This window comes from Erythrolamprus reginae, chromosome 1 (assembly GCF_031021105.1).
Source record: "Erythrolamprus reginae isolate rEryReg1 chromosome 1, rEryReg1.hap1, whole genome shotgun sequence".
Classification (NCBI taxonomy): domain Eukaryota; kingdom Metazoa; phylum Chordata; class Lepidosauria; order Squamata; family Dipsadidae; genus Erythrolamprus; species Erythrolamprus reginae.
The window spans coordinates 71,267,019-71,282,668 of NC_091950.1; the positions used below are offsets into that span (position 1 = coordinate 71,267,019).

General features: G+C 42.2%; 1 protein-coding gene across 1 annotated transcript; it reads left to right on the plus strand.

The window, feature by feature from the left end:
• The first annotated feature begins 7,616 nt into the window (after positions 1-7,616).
• Positions 7,617-13,240, plus strand: NKX2-8 (NK2 homeobox 8). The gene is made up of 2 exons (XM_070734021.1): positions 7,617-7,779; positions 12,708-13,240. The coding sequence occupies exons 1-2, from the start codon at positions 7,617-7,619 to the stop codon at positions 13,238-13,240; spliced, it is 696 nt and encodes a 231-aa protein (XP_070590122.1).
• The last annotated feature ends 2,410 nt before the right edge of the window (positions 13,241-15,650 follow it).

Consider the following 15,650-nt stretch of genomic DNA (forward strand, 5'->3'; position numbering starts at 1 on the left):
TCAAATAAACGTCCTTTAAAAAATAACAAAAATGACGATCTGTTGCTGCCATCTCTTAGCCACTTCTTCAGGCTGGCTCTAGCCATTAACAACATGTCCCAAAGGAGCTATTTTTTTTCAAAAGGAAACTTCCATCTTGTTGTTCTTTTTCATGGAAGACGTTTCGTTTCTCATCCAAGAAAATTCTTCAATTCAGCTCCTCACAGAACTGAAGAAGCTTCTTGGATGAGAAGTGGAATAGAGTAGAGTAGTAGAGTAGAGTAGAGTAGAGTAGGCTAGACTAGAATAGAATAGAATAGAATAGAATAGAATAGAATTCTGTATTGGCCAAGTGTGATTGGACACACAAGAAATTTGTCTTTGGTGCATATGCTCTCAGTGTACATGAAAGAAAAGATACATTTGTCGAGAATCATGAGATGCAATACTTAATGATTGTCATAGGGTTCAAATAAGCAGTGAGGAAATAATCAACATTCATAAAAATCTTAAGGATATAAGCAACAAGTTACAGTCATACAGTCTATATGATGGATTGGGCGACATAAAAGAAGATATGTTCATCAAGAATCATGAGGTACAACACTTGTCATAGAGTCAATCAGGAAACTATCAATATTATTGTTTGAGTTCTCGGAGAAGGGTGGCATATAAATCCGATAGATAGATAGATAGATAGATAGATAGATAGATAGATAGATAGATAGATAGATAAAATTAATATAAATCATAAGAATACAAGCAATAAGATACAGTCATATAGTCATAAGTGGGAGGAGATGGGTGATAGGAACGATGAGAAGACGTAATAGTAATAGTAATATGGCCATTTTAGGTATTGCGATATGATAGGAGGGACATGAGATATTTAAGGGGGGGAACATGACTGAAACATTTAAATATGTTAAAGGGTTAAATAAGGTTCAGGAGGGAAGTGTTTTTAATAGGAAAGTGAACACAAGAACAAGGGGGCACAAGCTGAGGTTAGTTGGGGGAAAGATCAGAAGCAACGTGAGAAAATATTCCTTTACTGAAAGAGTGGTAGATGCTTGGAACAAACTTCCAGCAGACGTGGTTGGTAAATCCACAGTAACTGAATTTAAACATGCCTGGGATAAACATCAATCCATCCTAAGATAAAATGCAGGAAATAGTAGATGGACCATGAGGTCTTTTTCTACCCTCAGTCTTCTATGTTTCTATGTTTCTATAGAACCCTGAAATTTGAAGGTCTCTACTGTTGACACTGTGTTGTCCAGTGTTATAAGAGGTGGTAGAATGGGTGGGTTTCTCCTAACGTCTATCACCATTTCCATGGTTTTGAATGTGCTCAGTTCCAGATTGTTCCTAACCACAAGGCTAGTTGTTCAGCCTCCCATCTGTATGCAGATTCATCGTTGTCTCCAATGAGACCAATCACTGTTGTACCATCTGCAAACTTCAGTAATTTAACGGATGGATCGTTTGAGATGCAGCCATTGGTATACAGAGAGAGACATCTTTGAAGAAAAAACATAATAAGAAAGTCCAGTTGCCTTTTGAAAAAAAGAGCACCTTTGGTACAACCATGAGCTGGGTGACTGAGAATTTCCCTTAGACACATCGTACATATTTGCCTAAACTTGATTTGGGTTTGAGGTGTGAATAGATGCTGAATCAAAAAGGAAGTCGTGGAAAGATTGAGAGAAGGAGAAGACATGGCAGTTGTTATAGTACCATGAAATCAAGGAAATTTCTGCCAGGTTCTTGAAAGAACTGTAATTTATCAGGGGAATAGCTCAAGATATTTGGTCCACTATTTCTTGTCCGCTCAATTGTATTTTCACCAGTTAACTAACTTGGCTTATATAATAATAATAATAATAATAATAATAATAATAATAATAATAATAATAATAATAATTATTATTATTATTATTATTTATTAGATTTGTATGCCGCCCGTCTCCGAGGACTTATTATATTCTGTTATATGCTGGAGGAGGGGCAATGAAGGCAGCGGGAAAAGCCAGCCTTGCAAAGAGTGGCTGGGAGGCGAGGGGCGGGGCTAATCCCACCAATAGGTGGCCGGATAGAGTATGTGAGCGGGACGGAAGTGTCCCACGGGGTGGGGGTGGGGGCGTAGTTTGAGGATCCCTATTCTATGGCATAACTTGTTGCTGTGAGACCTGATAAGTAACGCTGGGCTGCAACCTATATTGCTATAAATACATTTAAATGAGAGTGTAAATCGCTACTGAAGAATTCTAAAGCAGCCTTAAAAATAAGAAGCAGGTTATATACAGCAGAACATTAAATTTTGGGCAATTTCTTGGGCTGAATGACATAGAACGAAAGGAGAGAGGCAATCCTGCTTCAGTAAGAAGACATTCCTGTATTTTGGGAGATGGAGTTTTAATCAGGAAATTATCATCTCCAAAGGACCATCTCCCCCAAATCCTCCCAATGAAGTCAACTAAATGAGGCGGCACAGCCAGCACATTGCCTATTCTGCCAGGACCATCTGCAGATTTGGCAAGAGGTGTTGCCAAATCTAATCAGGGAAGGGTTGTTGGTCTGAGCATTTACTTGGATAGATGTGGATTGATGGCAGAACCTTATTTTCTTCTAACCTTATTTAATTTAATTTAATTTAATTTAATATAATTGATTTATATGCCACCCAATCTCATGGGACACCGGGTGGCTTACAACAATATGATAATACAATACAATATTATAATCAAAGTCAAATATTAAATAATATAAAGCAATAAACCCCCCATTAAACTAACAATAAAACCCCCTGGCTAAACTAAACAATCATACACACATACATACCAAGGGAATCACAGTTAGGAAGTGAATAGGTGTTAACACCCAGGATCCCCAGATCTTTTGGACGGCCAATAGGGTGTGAGCAGTACGGATGTGGGTGGGGGTGGGGGTTCCAAAGAGCCCGGGGCAGCCACAGAGAAGGCCCTCCCCCGCAGACCCACCAACCTGCATTGCTTAGTCTATGGGACCTGGAGAAGGCTAACCCTGTGGGGTCTAATTGTTCTCTTGGAAGTATCTTGGTGCTTCCATGCCTATGGGAACAGCCTCAAAAATCCCACAGGTGCCTCCTAGTTTCTTATATAGTAGATCTGTTTAAGCAATGGGATATTTTCAGATATTTCATTTCACCTAATGGACCAACTGTTTTTTCTCCTCTATATTTACATCCTTTGCTGTTGTTGTTGCTTCTGCTATTGCTGTTGTGCTTGTCCCTACTCTCCTTCCTATTCCTCTTCGCTGTCTTTACCCTTTCTCTTTTTTGTGTGTGCATTCTCCTCTTGAGGATCCATTCATTCACGCTGCCTGGGAGAATGACTCCTCCCTACCCCTTTGTCACCCTGCCTGTCCCTTGAGGGACTTCTCAAAGCCCTCTTCTTTGCTAAAGCTCTACTTTACCTGATTCTCTCCCCCTCCTCCCCTCTTCTCACAATTCAGGCCATTCTTTAAGCCTGACTGTAAACAAGGATTCTTATTCTCATCTTCTAATACGGACCCTGAATCCTCCTAGCAGGAGTCCTACATAGTCTGTGTTATACTTTAAATCTTGAGCATCTTGAGTCCGCTAGCTACCTTGTACACACATTAGGACAACTGAGAAGCAGTAATAATGAAACTTAAGTTACTTACATTCTGATTTCTTCACCCACTGAAATTTTCAAAAAATGGTGCAGTTGATAAAAGAAATATACACACAAATTTGATGTAAAATTAGGTCTATTAATATACACGGAACAAATCCATACCATACGTATTTTATGGTGCAACAGGATTACAGAAGAATAATAGAATTTATGGCTATGATCATGCACCTGCACACATACAAAATTTTTTATAACCAACCAGATGCAGTTTCATCTCATTAACACTTCTAAATATGCATGCAGTTAATTGGGATAGCCTAAATATGTCTTCTACATCCGCTTTCATTCATAACAGGATCTTCTTGAATCTTCCTCCCATTCTGTGAATTTGCTGCTGCATTCCACTCTATTTTTCCTGACCCATATCTCTATCTTCCCCAATTTTCCAATCTGCCCAATTTTGTGCCGTTTTATTTTGTTTTAAACTGCCATTCCCCAAGCATCCCTTTTGCATGATAGGCGAAGGAGGAATTTTTTTTGTTCTTTTCCAGACAATTGGGAAGGTATCAGTAGTGTGAACAATGTTCATTTCCAACTATTCTGAATAGATTTTGAGTTGCATTCAAAGTAAAGATGGCAAATAGCTGCAGGGCAGCTAATTTGGTGGCTAAGCATTTCTTCTTTGTCTATTTAATTATAAGGGGAGAAAGCGGGGGAGAAATGGGGCACAACTTTCTTTCTTTTTTCCTTCCTTCCTTCCTTCTTTCCTCCCTTTCCTTCCTTCCTCCTTCCTTCCCTCCTTCTTTCCTTCTTTCTTTCTTTCTTTCTTTCTTTCTTTCTTTCTTTCTTACTTTTAGTATTTTCATAAATAACTCTTCTTCTTCTCCTTCTCTTTCTCTTTCTCCTTCTCCTTCTCCTTCTCCTTCTCCTTCTCCTTCTCCTTCTCCTTCTCCTTCTCCTTCTCCTTCTTCTTCTTCTTCTTCTTCTTCTTCTTCCTCCTCCTCCTCCTCCTTCTCCTCCTCCTCTTTCCCCTACAACAATATAAAACTTGCCACAATTGTGGTTTTAACAATCAGCTAACATGATTAAAAGGATATATTGTAAACACAAGTTACAATACTTGAATATTCTTGAATTGTAGAAATGAAGAAAGTCTGGGCTTTCAGGAATGAATTTAAGTGTGGAAAAATGCTCTATCCCCCATCTATTTAACTTAAGATTCAGGATGCTTCCCCATGCCTTGTGTCTCTGGCTCCGGCAGGTGGATCTCCAGATTTTTTAGGGGCATAATAAAGTCAGTCTTGCAAGTCTGACAATTTGGTTAATAATATTCCTTACTGCTGGACTTTGGGTTGTCTTGATCTTTGAAAAACTAAAATATCCCATGTAATCTAACTCATCTCAATGTCAGTTAGATGAAATGCTTTCTGAAAAGCTACTATTCTAAGAAATAATGGGGAGTAGTAGGTCTTGGATTGTTAAAAGTGCAATAAAACAAGGGTTTCTGAAAGCAGATAACTAATTAATTAATTAATAACTAATAATTACCTAACTTATTGGCTGAACTCCAAATATAAAGTAATTTCAAATAATATTTTCATCACACATTTAAAATTACAATGCAATACAATGCAATGCAATACATTAGAGTACTAGATAATGTATGTATTAGCCAACAAGTTAAAAAAGCAGCTATCCCATTCCAATGGTAATAATACATTACATTCTGCCCTTGCATGTGTAAATGCATCACAATACAACAACAACAACAACAATGCTAGCAGAAACCCGTATCAACCATCAGCACAAGTCAGTAATATTTTTGACCCTTTATAAATGTTCAGTTGACTGAGTTTCATATTTAATGAATAAAAGAGATAATGATGACGATGATGATGATATACTAATACTAATACTAATACTATACCATTAATATATTCACTCTCACAGCAGTAATATGTATGTAACCATGTCAAGGTTAGTTTAACACTCACCTGCAGTTGTTTCAATATTAAATGTAAGTAAGTTCAGTTTCTAAAAGTTTTCAATGTAGGATAGTTGAAAACAGTCTGGATCTTCTGATATTGTCAAGGGTTCTCATTTAAAATAATGTCCCTGTGTGGCTTATGTGTAACAGAATATTTTTCTACTTATAGTATGAGGTCCCTTTTGACCTGAAAACTGTAGTAGTCAAAGGAATGTAACAATTCTATTTCATGATTTAAAATAAATTATTTTTAAAATATTTTTTGCCATTCACATTTTATTCTGTCCCTCCTTTTGCAATCCTATCTTTAATGGTTCTATTGTTAGCTGTGGCAAGTTGGTCCTGCTGAGTTGTCCTTTGGTGACTTGGGCTGGGAGACAGGAGATGCAATAGGATGCTATGGAACCTATGGTCCCTATGGAACCAAAGGAATTCGGAGATTCACACCCTTCCTGCCTTACCTTCCCACCTGACTGGCCTTCCTTTGTAAAGCCCATGAAGAACTGGCTCTTCCGGCAGGCCTGGAATGGGTGAGCGAATGGAATTTGTTTATTTATTTATTGGTTTATTTGTTTGTTTGTTTGTTCGTCCGTCCGTCCATTCGTCCCTCCCTCTCTCCCTCCCTGCATCCATCCATCCATCCATCCATCCATCCATCCATCCATCCATCCATCCATCCATCCATCCATCCATCCATCCATCTATCTATCTATTATTTATTTATTGGATTTGTATGCCGCCCCTCTCCATGGACTCGGGAATTGGCTAGGAGTGAGACTGAGTGTATGTATATCTGGGTGGGGTTTTGATTAATGTTTTTATGCTGTTTTATACATTGTTCTTATTTATTGGAAGCTGCCCAGAGTCCTTTGGGAGTGGGTGGCATATAAGCTTAACTAACAAGCAAGCAAGCAAGCAAGCAAACAAACAAACAAACAAACAAATAAATAAATAAATAAGCAAACAAATTAATAAATTAATAAGCAAATAAGTAAATAAGCAAATACAAACAAATAAATAAACAAATAAGCAAATAAATAAATAAAGTACAAATAAATAAATAAGCAAATAAGCAAACACATAAGCAAATAAATAAACAAATGAATAAATAAGCAAATGCAAATAAATAAATAAGCAAATACAAATAAATAAATAAGCAAATTAATGAATGAAAGAAAGCTAAAGCCCCAATTTTTAGGTGTGAAGAGAAGGATTCAAGCCCATTGCAGAAGATCAGGAGGAGGAGGAGGGAGAGTGCTAGGTACTTAGCAGCAGCACCTTCCCTCGCCCCCTACATCCCTCCAGCCCCCTTGGAGTGTTTTCCAAACACAGGATGAGGGGGGGGGGGAAAACCACAAATAGGTTCCCTGAAAAGGATGGGGCAACGGGGCGAAATCCAGGCATCTCCAAGCGAGGCCCCCGGGGACCAAAGCTGCGGATATCCTGCGAGGATTCACTTGGGGGGTGAGGAGAAGGGTGGAAGGGCTGCCGGGGGGCTGCGGTTCTCTCCCCCACCCACCCCCACCTCTCGAAATACCACCCAAGATGTCATTCAGGGCGAACAATCCCCATTATCTGTCCCCACTTTGGCCTAATCAGACAGAATCCGCAATAAGTGAAGGCCGCTTCCTGCTGGCTTTGGGGAGGGGTCTCTCTTTCTCTCTCTCTCTCTCCCCGTTTGGGAGGCTGAGGGTGAATCTCCGGAGGAGAGGACAGAGAAGTGGAGGGGTGGGGAGGGGGCTTTGAGGAGGGGGAGGGAGGAGGGTCGCCTTGCCTCCCATTAAGAGTTTTTTAGCACTTGACTAATTCAGGTACTTAGCAGCTCCTGCTTAGACAGGGACGGTTGAAAGCGGACAGTGTTTACGGTGGGGAAGACTGTTGATATAAACAGGCGCCCCCCGAGGTAAGCGACACTAATCTCCTGCCCGAGGGGAAGCCGGCATGAGCCTCTCTCCCCGTCTGGCCGGGCTCCAGTAGCCTCTGCCCCGCCAGCCCGCCCGCCCGACGCGGCCATGGCCACTTTAGCCAGGGGCAGCTTCACCGTGCGGAGCCTCTTGGATTTACCTGAGCCCGAAGGTGGCGGCGGCGGCAGCGAGGGTCAGGAGGCGGCAGGAAGCTACGCCGCCGCCTCTCCCTTCCGAGCGTGGATGGAAACGGAAAGAAGCCACTATCTCTGTGAGTGAAGGGATGGGGAAAGGGTGGGGTGCAATGGATGGATGGATGGATGGAAGGATGGAAGGAAGGAAGGAAGGAAGGAAGGAAGGAAGGAAGGAAGGAAGGAATGAGTCCTCGGAGAAGGGCGGCATAAAAATCTAATTAATAAAAAGAAATAAAAGAAATAAAAGAAAAAGAGAGGGAAGAGGCAGGGGCAGGGGGAATGGATGGATGGAAGGAAGGAGGGAAGAAGGGAGGGAGATGGAATGGAAGAAAGGAAGGAAGGAAAGAAGGGTAAGAGGGGAATGGATGGAAGGAAGGAAGGAAAAAGGAGGGAGGGAAGGAAGGAAGGAGAGAATGAAGGGAAAGGAGGGATGGAAGAAAGGAAGGAAGGAAGGAAGGGGAAGAGGGGAATGGAAGAAAGGAACGAAGGGGAAAGGAGGGAAGGAAGGAAGGAGGGAAGGGGAAGAGAAGGGGCATGAAACTGAAAGGTAGAAGCTAATCCAGATTAGCAGGAGTGCTGGAGGTTGAGCGAGTGGGTGAATAATCCGGAGAAAACTTGTCCTGACAAAAGAAGGATGTTTTATATAGAAAGTAAAATACGACTTCTTTGAAACATTTAACATCTGAAAAAAAGAGAGAATAAAATAGATCAAGATTATACGAACGTAAGAAGAGTAAGCCTACCACAGCATCTGTATATACAACATGCTCCCCTCCTTTTTTTGTTCGAACACGTACAAAACACACACACACACACACACACACACACACGGACAAAACATATAAACACGGAGAACACACACACACACACCTGCCGGCGGAAGGAAACAGGCTCAAAGATTAGAAAGCCATTTAAATGTTGACATTTTATATAGGAAAAATAATCTGAATAGGGTTTTTTTTTTTGTGCGTGTGGCGAGCTATTAAGAATGTGCAATTGAAGTCCGGTTCTTCCTGCTTTGACAAGGGGCCAGAATGATGCACAAACGTTGCGTTAGGCAAGTCAATAGAGTCAAACATTAAATATCCCCTTGCATACCTACAGGTACACAATGATAAAGACCTTGTTTACGGTTCGCTGACTGACTGTTGAATTATCCGTATTTCTACCAGGATCCTGGCTTATTAAATAACCACAGATTTTGAAGACAGGTTTTATTTTATTACCTCTTTATTATCACATTCTTTCAATTCTTGTATTTTATGGAGAACGGGAGTGGGGGAGAGAACAAATAAGTGCTTTTTAAAAAGCCTTTCCTATATAAGCCATTGAAAATAAACCCATCATCACCATCACCATCCTCAACCCTAGTGGGTCCAGCAAAAAAATTAGTTACCGTGAATAAATTCTGCTTGTATTTGTGAAAGCCACTAGATCGGTGAGTGCAGCCCTGTCCCTTCTGCACCTTCTCTCCACACGGTTCAATTTTTCTTTTTAAAATTGCAAAATATATTTCAGATACTGTACTTAAAAAAAAAGTTCAAAGTCCTTCGGGAGTTGGGCGGCATATAAATTAAACAAACAAACAAACAAACAAACAAACAAAGTAATCATTACTCCAGTCCAATAATGTTAGCTTTATTTCATTCCCTTCATTTACCTAACGCGCACCACAATATTTGAATGCGCACTAGTTATTTCTGTTACCAAAAATGATCGCGAGCATGTGATGAAAGGAATCAATAAAAATAACTTAATTCCTATTGGTTAAAAAAATGGCAGCTAACCCTCTGCTTCCAAAGATAGTTAAAGTCCCTTGTAAAGTTTTTCCACCGAACTCAAACCAACTTCTCAGCTGGATCACATCTTCGCATTCATTCAGTCCCATTTAAATAAATAGACAGACAGACAGACAGACAAAGAAAGAAAGAAAGGAAGAAAGGAAGGAAGGAAGGAAGGAAGGAAGAAAGAAAGAAAGAAAGAAAGAAAGAAAGAAAGAAAGAAAGAAAGAAAGATACTGCTGTGTATGCCACGAGACCTTCTCAAATGTTCGAAATAAAAGTTAGGGCTTAAGTAAAAGCGGAGTTAGTTTTACTGGCTTAGGTCGGTTTCTAATCCAAGAAAACCGGTTGGGTTTCTTTTGCCCACCAATCTAGAACTCATGGGTGGGGGCGAGCGTTTTCCATGTAGATGGGCTCCAGGTAGTTGGAAGAGACTCTTGGTACGCGGGTGCGGCTGTCGCTCCAGAAGGCGTCCTGCTTTTTCGGGCCAGGTTCTTGTTTACCTTTCTTGAGTCTCTCGTGGCGTTTATGAATAGAGCAAAGCAGGAATTAGTGGAGAGTTGAGGCTCCCACCCCCCACCGTTAAAGACTTTATTTTATCTTTCACCTTAACACACACACCCCGCCCCGCAAATCTAGTAGGAGCATCAAGGCAGGAGGCAACGCGCGCTGGACCGTAAACTTATTTTACTTTCTTAGACTCTATACATACCGGCGCAGGTATAGATATCCCCTCTGGATAGTTGTTTTCTCTTTTTTCCATACGGTACCTTCGATCGCTTTGTAGCTAAGCTCGAAATGGGGTGGAGTGGATACAGTTGCTAGGCATGGGGATGGGGGAACGCTACTATTCTCTTTTTAGTCTCCGGGTAAAGAAAAATTCCATCGGTTCTTCCTATCACGCGCGGGAATCTCCTAACCCGAGCAGCACATCCTTCCGTGGTTCCTGCGTGTTCCTGGTGAACATAACTACAGAGAGAGAGAGAGAGAAAACCCCCCAGAAACACAGAGAGATAGAGACAGAGAGGCATAGAGATAGAGACAGACAGACAGACAGACACACACACACACACAGACACACAGAGAGCGAGCGAGCGAGAGCTCTTTCACGCCTCACTCCACGCTTTGAAACATTTCCCCGCTACTCTCTTTATTATGGGCAACTTTTTTCCCTGGTGTTTCTCAGTTTAGGACGTGTATTCAGTTTAGTCTATGGAATAATCGGCATTGGACACTCAATATGATTTAGTTTTGTGCATACAGGTGTATATATGTATACTGCTCAAAAAAATAAATAAATAAATAAAGGGAACACTCAAAGAACACATCCTAGATCTGAATGGATGAAATGTTCTCATTGAATATTTCATTTGCACCACAGCATGCGGAATTGACTGCCAATCAGCGTTGCTTCCTAAGTGGACAGTTTGATTTCACAGAAGTTTGATTTACTTATATTGTGTTGTTTAAGTGTTCCCTTTATTTTTTTGAGCAGTGTATATAGGGAGCCATTGTGAAGGTACTGGAAGGTCTTCGCTGTTTTAGCTTGGAAAATCCTCAATCGATAGACAGAATTCTTTATTGGCCAAGTGTGATTGGAGAACACAAGGAGTTTGTCAGAAATGGAAACTGAAATAGCTATGCTTCCTTCTTTTCCTTTGGGACATCAGTTACTATACACGACTTTATTTATATGGTAGACATACTGTGTCTACATCTGTATACGCATATATTCACATAGATGTTGACTTACATCTTCACATGTTGATATACAATGCTCAAAAAAATAAAGGGAACACTTAAACAACACAATATAACTCCAAGTAAATCAAACTTCTGTGAAATCAAACTGTCCATTTAGGAAGCAACACTGATTGACGATCAATTTCATTTTGTTGTTAGAACATTCAACTTCCTAAAGAACAAAGTATTCAGTGAGAATACTTCATTCATACAGACCAAGGATGTATTATTTGAGGGTTCCCTTTATTTTTTTTTAGCAGTATATATTCACATAGATGTTAAATCCCTCAGGAGTTGGGCGGCATATAAATTTAATAAATAAAAATAATAAGAAGCAGCAATTTTGGGCCATTCACTGTTTCTCCGCCCACTCATTTCACCGAGAGGGTGTTTGGGGTAAAATAGAGGCGAAAAAAAATATTTATAAAGCTGGGATTATTATTAAAATACACCATTGCAATACTCTGCATTTTTTATTTAGATTTAAATTCCGCTGAATGAAAAGGTAAGCATAGTTAGGATTGAAATAGGGCTTAACTAGCCTACCCCCCCTTCCACTTTCTCCCAAGGCCCAGCTGATGCTTTTGTCCCATATATGACAACTATCTGATTTTAGTGTAAGGTGTTAACGACTCCCAACAACACAGACAAACAACAAGCCTAAAGCAACATGTTAATTGGTCTGGCATTTGAATAAAGAAAGAAGAAAAGAAATTAGGAAAAGGGTAGGTGAAGGTGAAAGATAAAAGGGGAGGAGAGGGGACCACTCTATAAACCCCTCAAAAAAGAGTGAAAAGTTTTCCTCTTTTGGGTTAATTCAAATGTTTGTCGGGACACAAGTGCTGTCTTGTAAGTGCCCACGATCTCTCCCTCTCTCCGTTCTCTCCCCTCCCCTCCTCTCTGCTTGCTGCCATCTCAAAAGTGGAGGCCATGTATTGAAAGGCTTCAGTTTCTGATGTAGACTCTAGTTTCACAGGTCAATTTAGAACCACAATATGTGTGCGTGTGCGTAAGCATTGTATTGTTTTAGTATGTTGGGAGGACCCTTCCCTTCCCTTCTCCCCCCCCTTCATTTCCCTCCCCTCTCCTTCTTTTCTCTTCCCTTCCCTCTTACTTTCTCTCCCTTTCTTTCCATCCCATTCCTTTCTTTCTCTCTCCTCCCCTTTCTTTCTCTTCCCTTCCTTCTCCTAACTTTCTCTCCCTTTCTTTCCATCCCCTTCTCTCTCTCCTCCCTCTCTTCCCCTTCCTTTCTCTTCCCTTCCTTCTAATTTTCTCTCCCTTTCTTTCCATCCCCTTCCTTCTCTCCTCTCCCCTTCCTTTTTCTCCTCTTCCCTTCCCTATTTCTCTCTTTCCTTTCCCTTCCCTCTCCTCCCTCCCTTCCATTTCTTTCTCTCCCCTTCTCTTCCCTTCCCTCCCTCCCCGCGGTTTTCAAAAGCAAATTTCAGGTCAACCGCCCGCTCTTTCCCGATCTCTCCCCGCAGCATCGGATGACAGCAGCGCCGAGGGCCGACCGCGCCCGGGCACCGCCTCGACCCGGCAGGCGGCGCGGGAGGCGGACGAGGAGACAGCGGCGGCGAAGCTGACGAAGAAGCGGCGGGTGCTCTTCTCCAAGGCGCAGACGCTGGCACTCGAGCGACGCTTCCGGCAGCAGCGCTACCTGTCGGCGCCCGAGCGGGAGCAGCTGGCCCACTTGCTCCGCCTGACGCCCACCCAGGTCAAGATCTGGTTCCAGAACCACCGCTACAAGATGAAGCGCGCCAAGGGCGGCGAGCGGGGCGCCACGGGGACCGGCCCGCCTCTCCTGCGACGCGTGGTGGTGCCGGTACTGGTGCGGGACGGCAAGGCCTGTCAGAGCTGCGCCGGCGCCCCGCCGCCCTCACGAAGCCACGCCGGGCCCCAAGCGGCCTTCCACCTGCCCGGCTACTCGTCATTTCCGCAGACTTCCTCCTTGGGCCTCTTCCCCGCCTACCAGCACTTAGCGCCGCCTTCCTTGGTATCATGGAACTGGGGTTGAGGAAGAGCCTGGTGGTGTGCCCTCCAGCTCCCTGGACGACTGGGCCGGCCCCTTTCTGGAGGAAGGGACACCCTGGCTGGACTTTGCCTTAGCCCAGCGATGGCGAACCTTTCTTTCCCTCAGGTGCCGAAAGTGTGCACACAAGCGCCATCACGCACCCGCATGTGCCCACATTCATAATTCAATGCCACTCCCCAAACCCCTGCACATGCATGGGTGACACCCCCCCCCCTGCACTGCCACACTCTTATGCATGGGCACACGACCCCCATTTCCTGATTTCCAGTGGGCCTAGTAGGCCCGTTTTTCGCCCTCCCCAGGCTCCAAAGGCTTTCCTAGAGCCTGAGGTGGGTGAAAAACTCCTCTCGGGCCTCCCTGGAGATCCTCTGGATGACCAAAAGGCCTACATATGTGCACTGGAGCTGAGCTAGGACAAGGCCTTGTGTGCTGGCAAATATGGCTCTGTGTGCCACCTGTGGCAGGTTCACCCTGACACGGACCTAGACCAATGGGGGCTTTTTCTTAGCTGCTCTTGGGACTTTGACGCCAATAGAAATAGTTTAAAGTGAGCGTTTGGTGGACTGCAGGCCTTTAGAAAAGATCCATTGCAATTTTATTAGGAAGGGTCTCCAGCTGTGTTTTACCTTAAGTGGAAGTCAGGCCCAAGTATGTGGTTAGGATGAAAAGGGAAATAAGACGGTCATTTCAATATGGCTGCCTCCAGTTGTGTGTATAGTGTCTTCTTCGAAAAAAATGAGGCTCACTATGGAAATGTACAGAACAGAGACAAAAAGCTGGCAATGCTATGCTCGCCCAGGAGTAAGTCTTTGTCACTGTGTGGAGCTCCTTGGCAGTTACTTCTGAGAAGCCTTGTGGAGATTTTGCATTTCAGGGTTGCAACTTTGAGATCATCCAGGTTAACTCCAACACACATACGGACACCTGTTCAGAAAACAATGCACCAGATGGATTGAATTCAGAAGCATATTTTTACAGGACAGAGGGGAATTTAACATCCAGGAACAATTGTCGTGGATTCCCTAATAGAATAGAAGAAAGTGAAATTAGGACCTAGAAGGATTTGAGATTAAAGTCAATGGAAGCCTAATTGAAAGGGTCAAAAAATGGTGGATGACTGCACAATACTCGCCAAACCTTTCCTTTGACCTTTTGTTTTAAAAATCTAGGAAAACTTGACATAAAGAACCAGTTGCATTTCAATTGAAGTGCAGCAGATAAAAAGAAATCTGTGTTGGATGTGGTTTCTTTTTCTTTTTCAATAATTCTACTCATGGGGGTTACTGGAAATTAGTGTCTCTGGGTGGTTCAGAAGCTGCCATCAGAAAGTACTTGTGTGATCAGAGTGGAAGAGAGGAGATATAAAAACATGTAATGGGATGATTGGTTCAAACTCCTTGCGGCATTTTGTTTAATACAATGAGGTCAGATATCAGTCAGAAGTAAACCTCACTGAATTTAAGGGGCTTCTCTTTGAATAGTTGTGCACTGTAACAAATGTGTTCCTCAACAAATTGTATGAAGTCCAGTTGGCAAGTGCATGTTACAAAGATGGTGATGGAATAACCAGAGTTCAAGTGGTAAATAAAATGCCAAATGTACAACCTGGTGTGACACAAAAATAGATAAACTTTAGATAACATAGGTGGCGCACAATTGAATAAATAAATAAATGAAATAAAGCCTTGCTCTCATCCACCTCAGTTTCTGGAAACTACACACACACTCAAACAGAGACAGACAGACAGAGAAAGAGAGAAATCTGATGAAATCAACTATGGTCTTCAGGAACTGAATTTAAAGAAACTCAATTTTGAGTCATTTCCATACAGCAATAGTGATGGAAAACATTCCCTCATTGGGATGTGATGAAGCTTGTCTTTGTCAATCAGATCTCACTACCGCAATGGTTTGGCTGGTTTACAAACTGTAGTTTATTACTACTACCATTCCAAAGTACTGTGAAAGGTAGTTTGGTGTGTAATTTTTCAGTTGGATTACTTGAGGATTCAGAATTCCAGGAATTAATTCAATAATTTTCAGCTGTAATAAGGTTGGTGCAGATTCTAATACTTCTGTTCAGTTGGGGATAGATTATAGTTGCTTGCAAATGTCTGTTTCAACCTGGGGGTGGGGTGGGGGAGGATTGAATATTGGAGGGTATGCATTTGGGGGAAGGATCTGCCCTTTTCTGCTTCCTTTATGGTCCCAACAGCTTTGCCCACATGGTGATCCTGGGGACCATCTGTGTAGCTGAACTCACATCTGTTGTGTGAGAGCAGGGCAGGTTGACATAATTTCCATAGAATATGATTTCTTCCTTCCCCATTCTCCTTAGTACTGTGGAATAATGGCCATATTAATACATGTGATTGCTATTGGGTTTACTATG

Bases quoted from the DNA above. Each gene is read 5' to 3' on its own strand.
- NKX2-8 (XM_070734021.1), top strand. From the start codon at position 7,617: ATGGCCACTTTAGCCAGGGGCAGCTTCACCGTGCGGAGCCTCTTGGAT. The intron at 7,780-12,707 runs GTGAGTGAAGGG...CTCTCCCCGCAG, and splicing joins GGAAAGAAGCCACTATCTCT to CATCGGATGACAGCAGCGCC.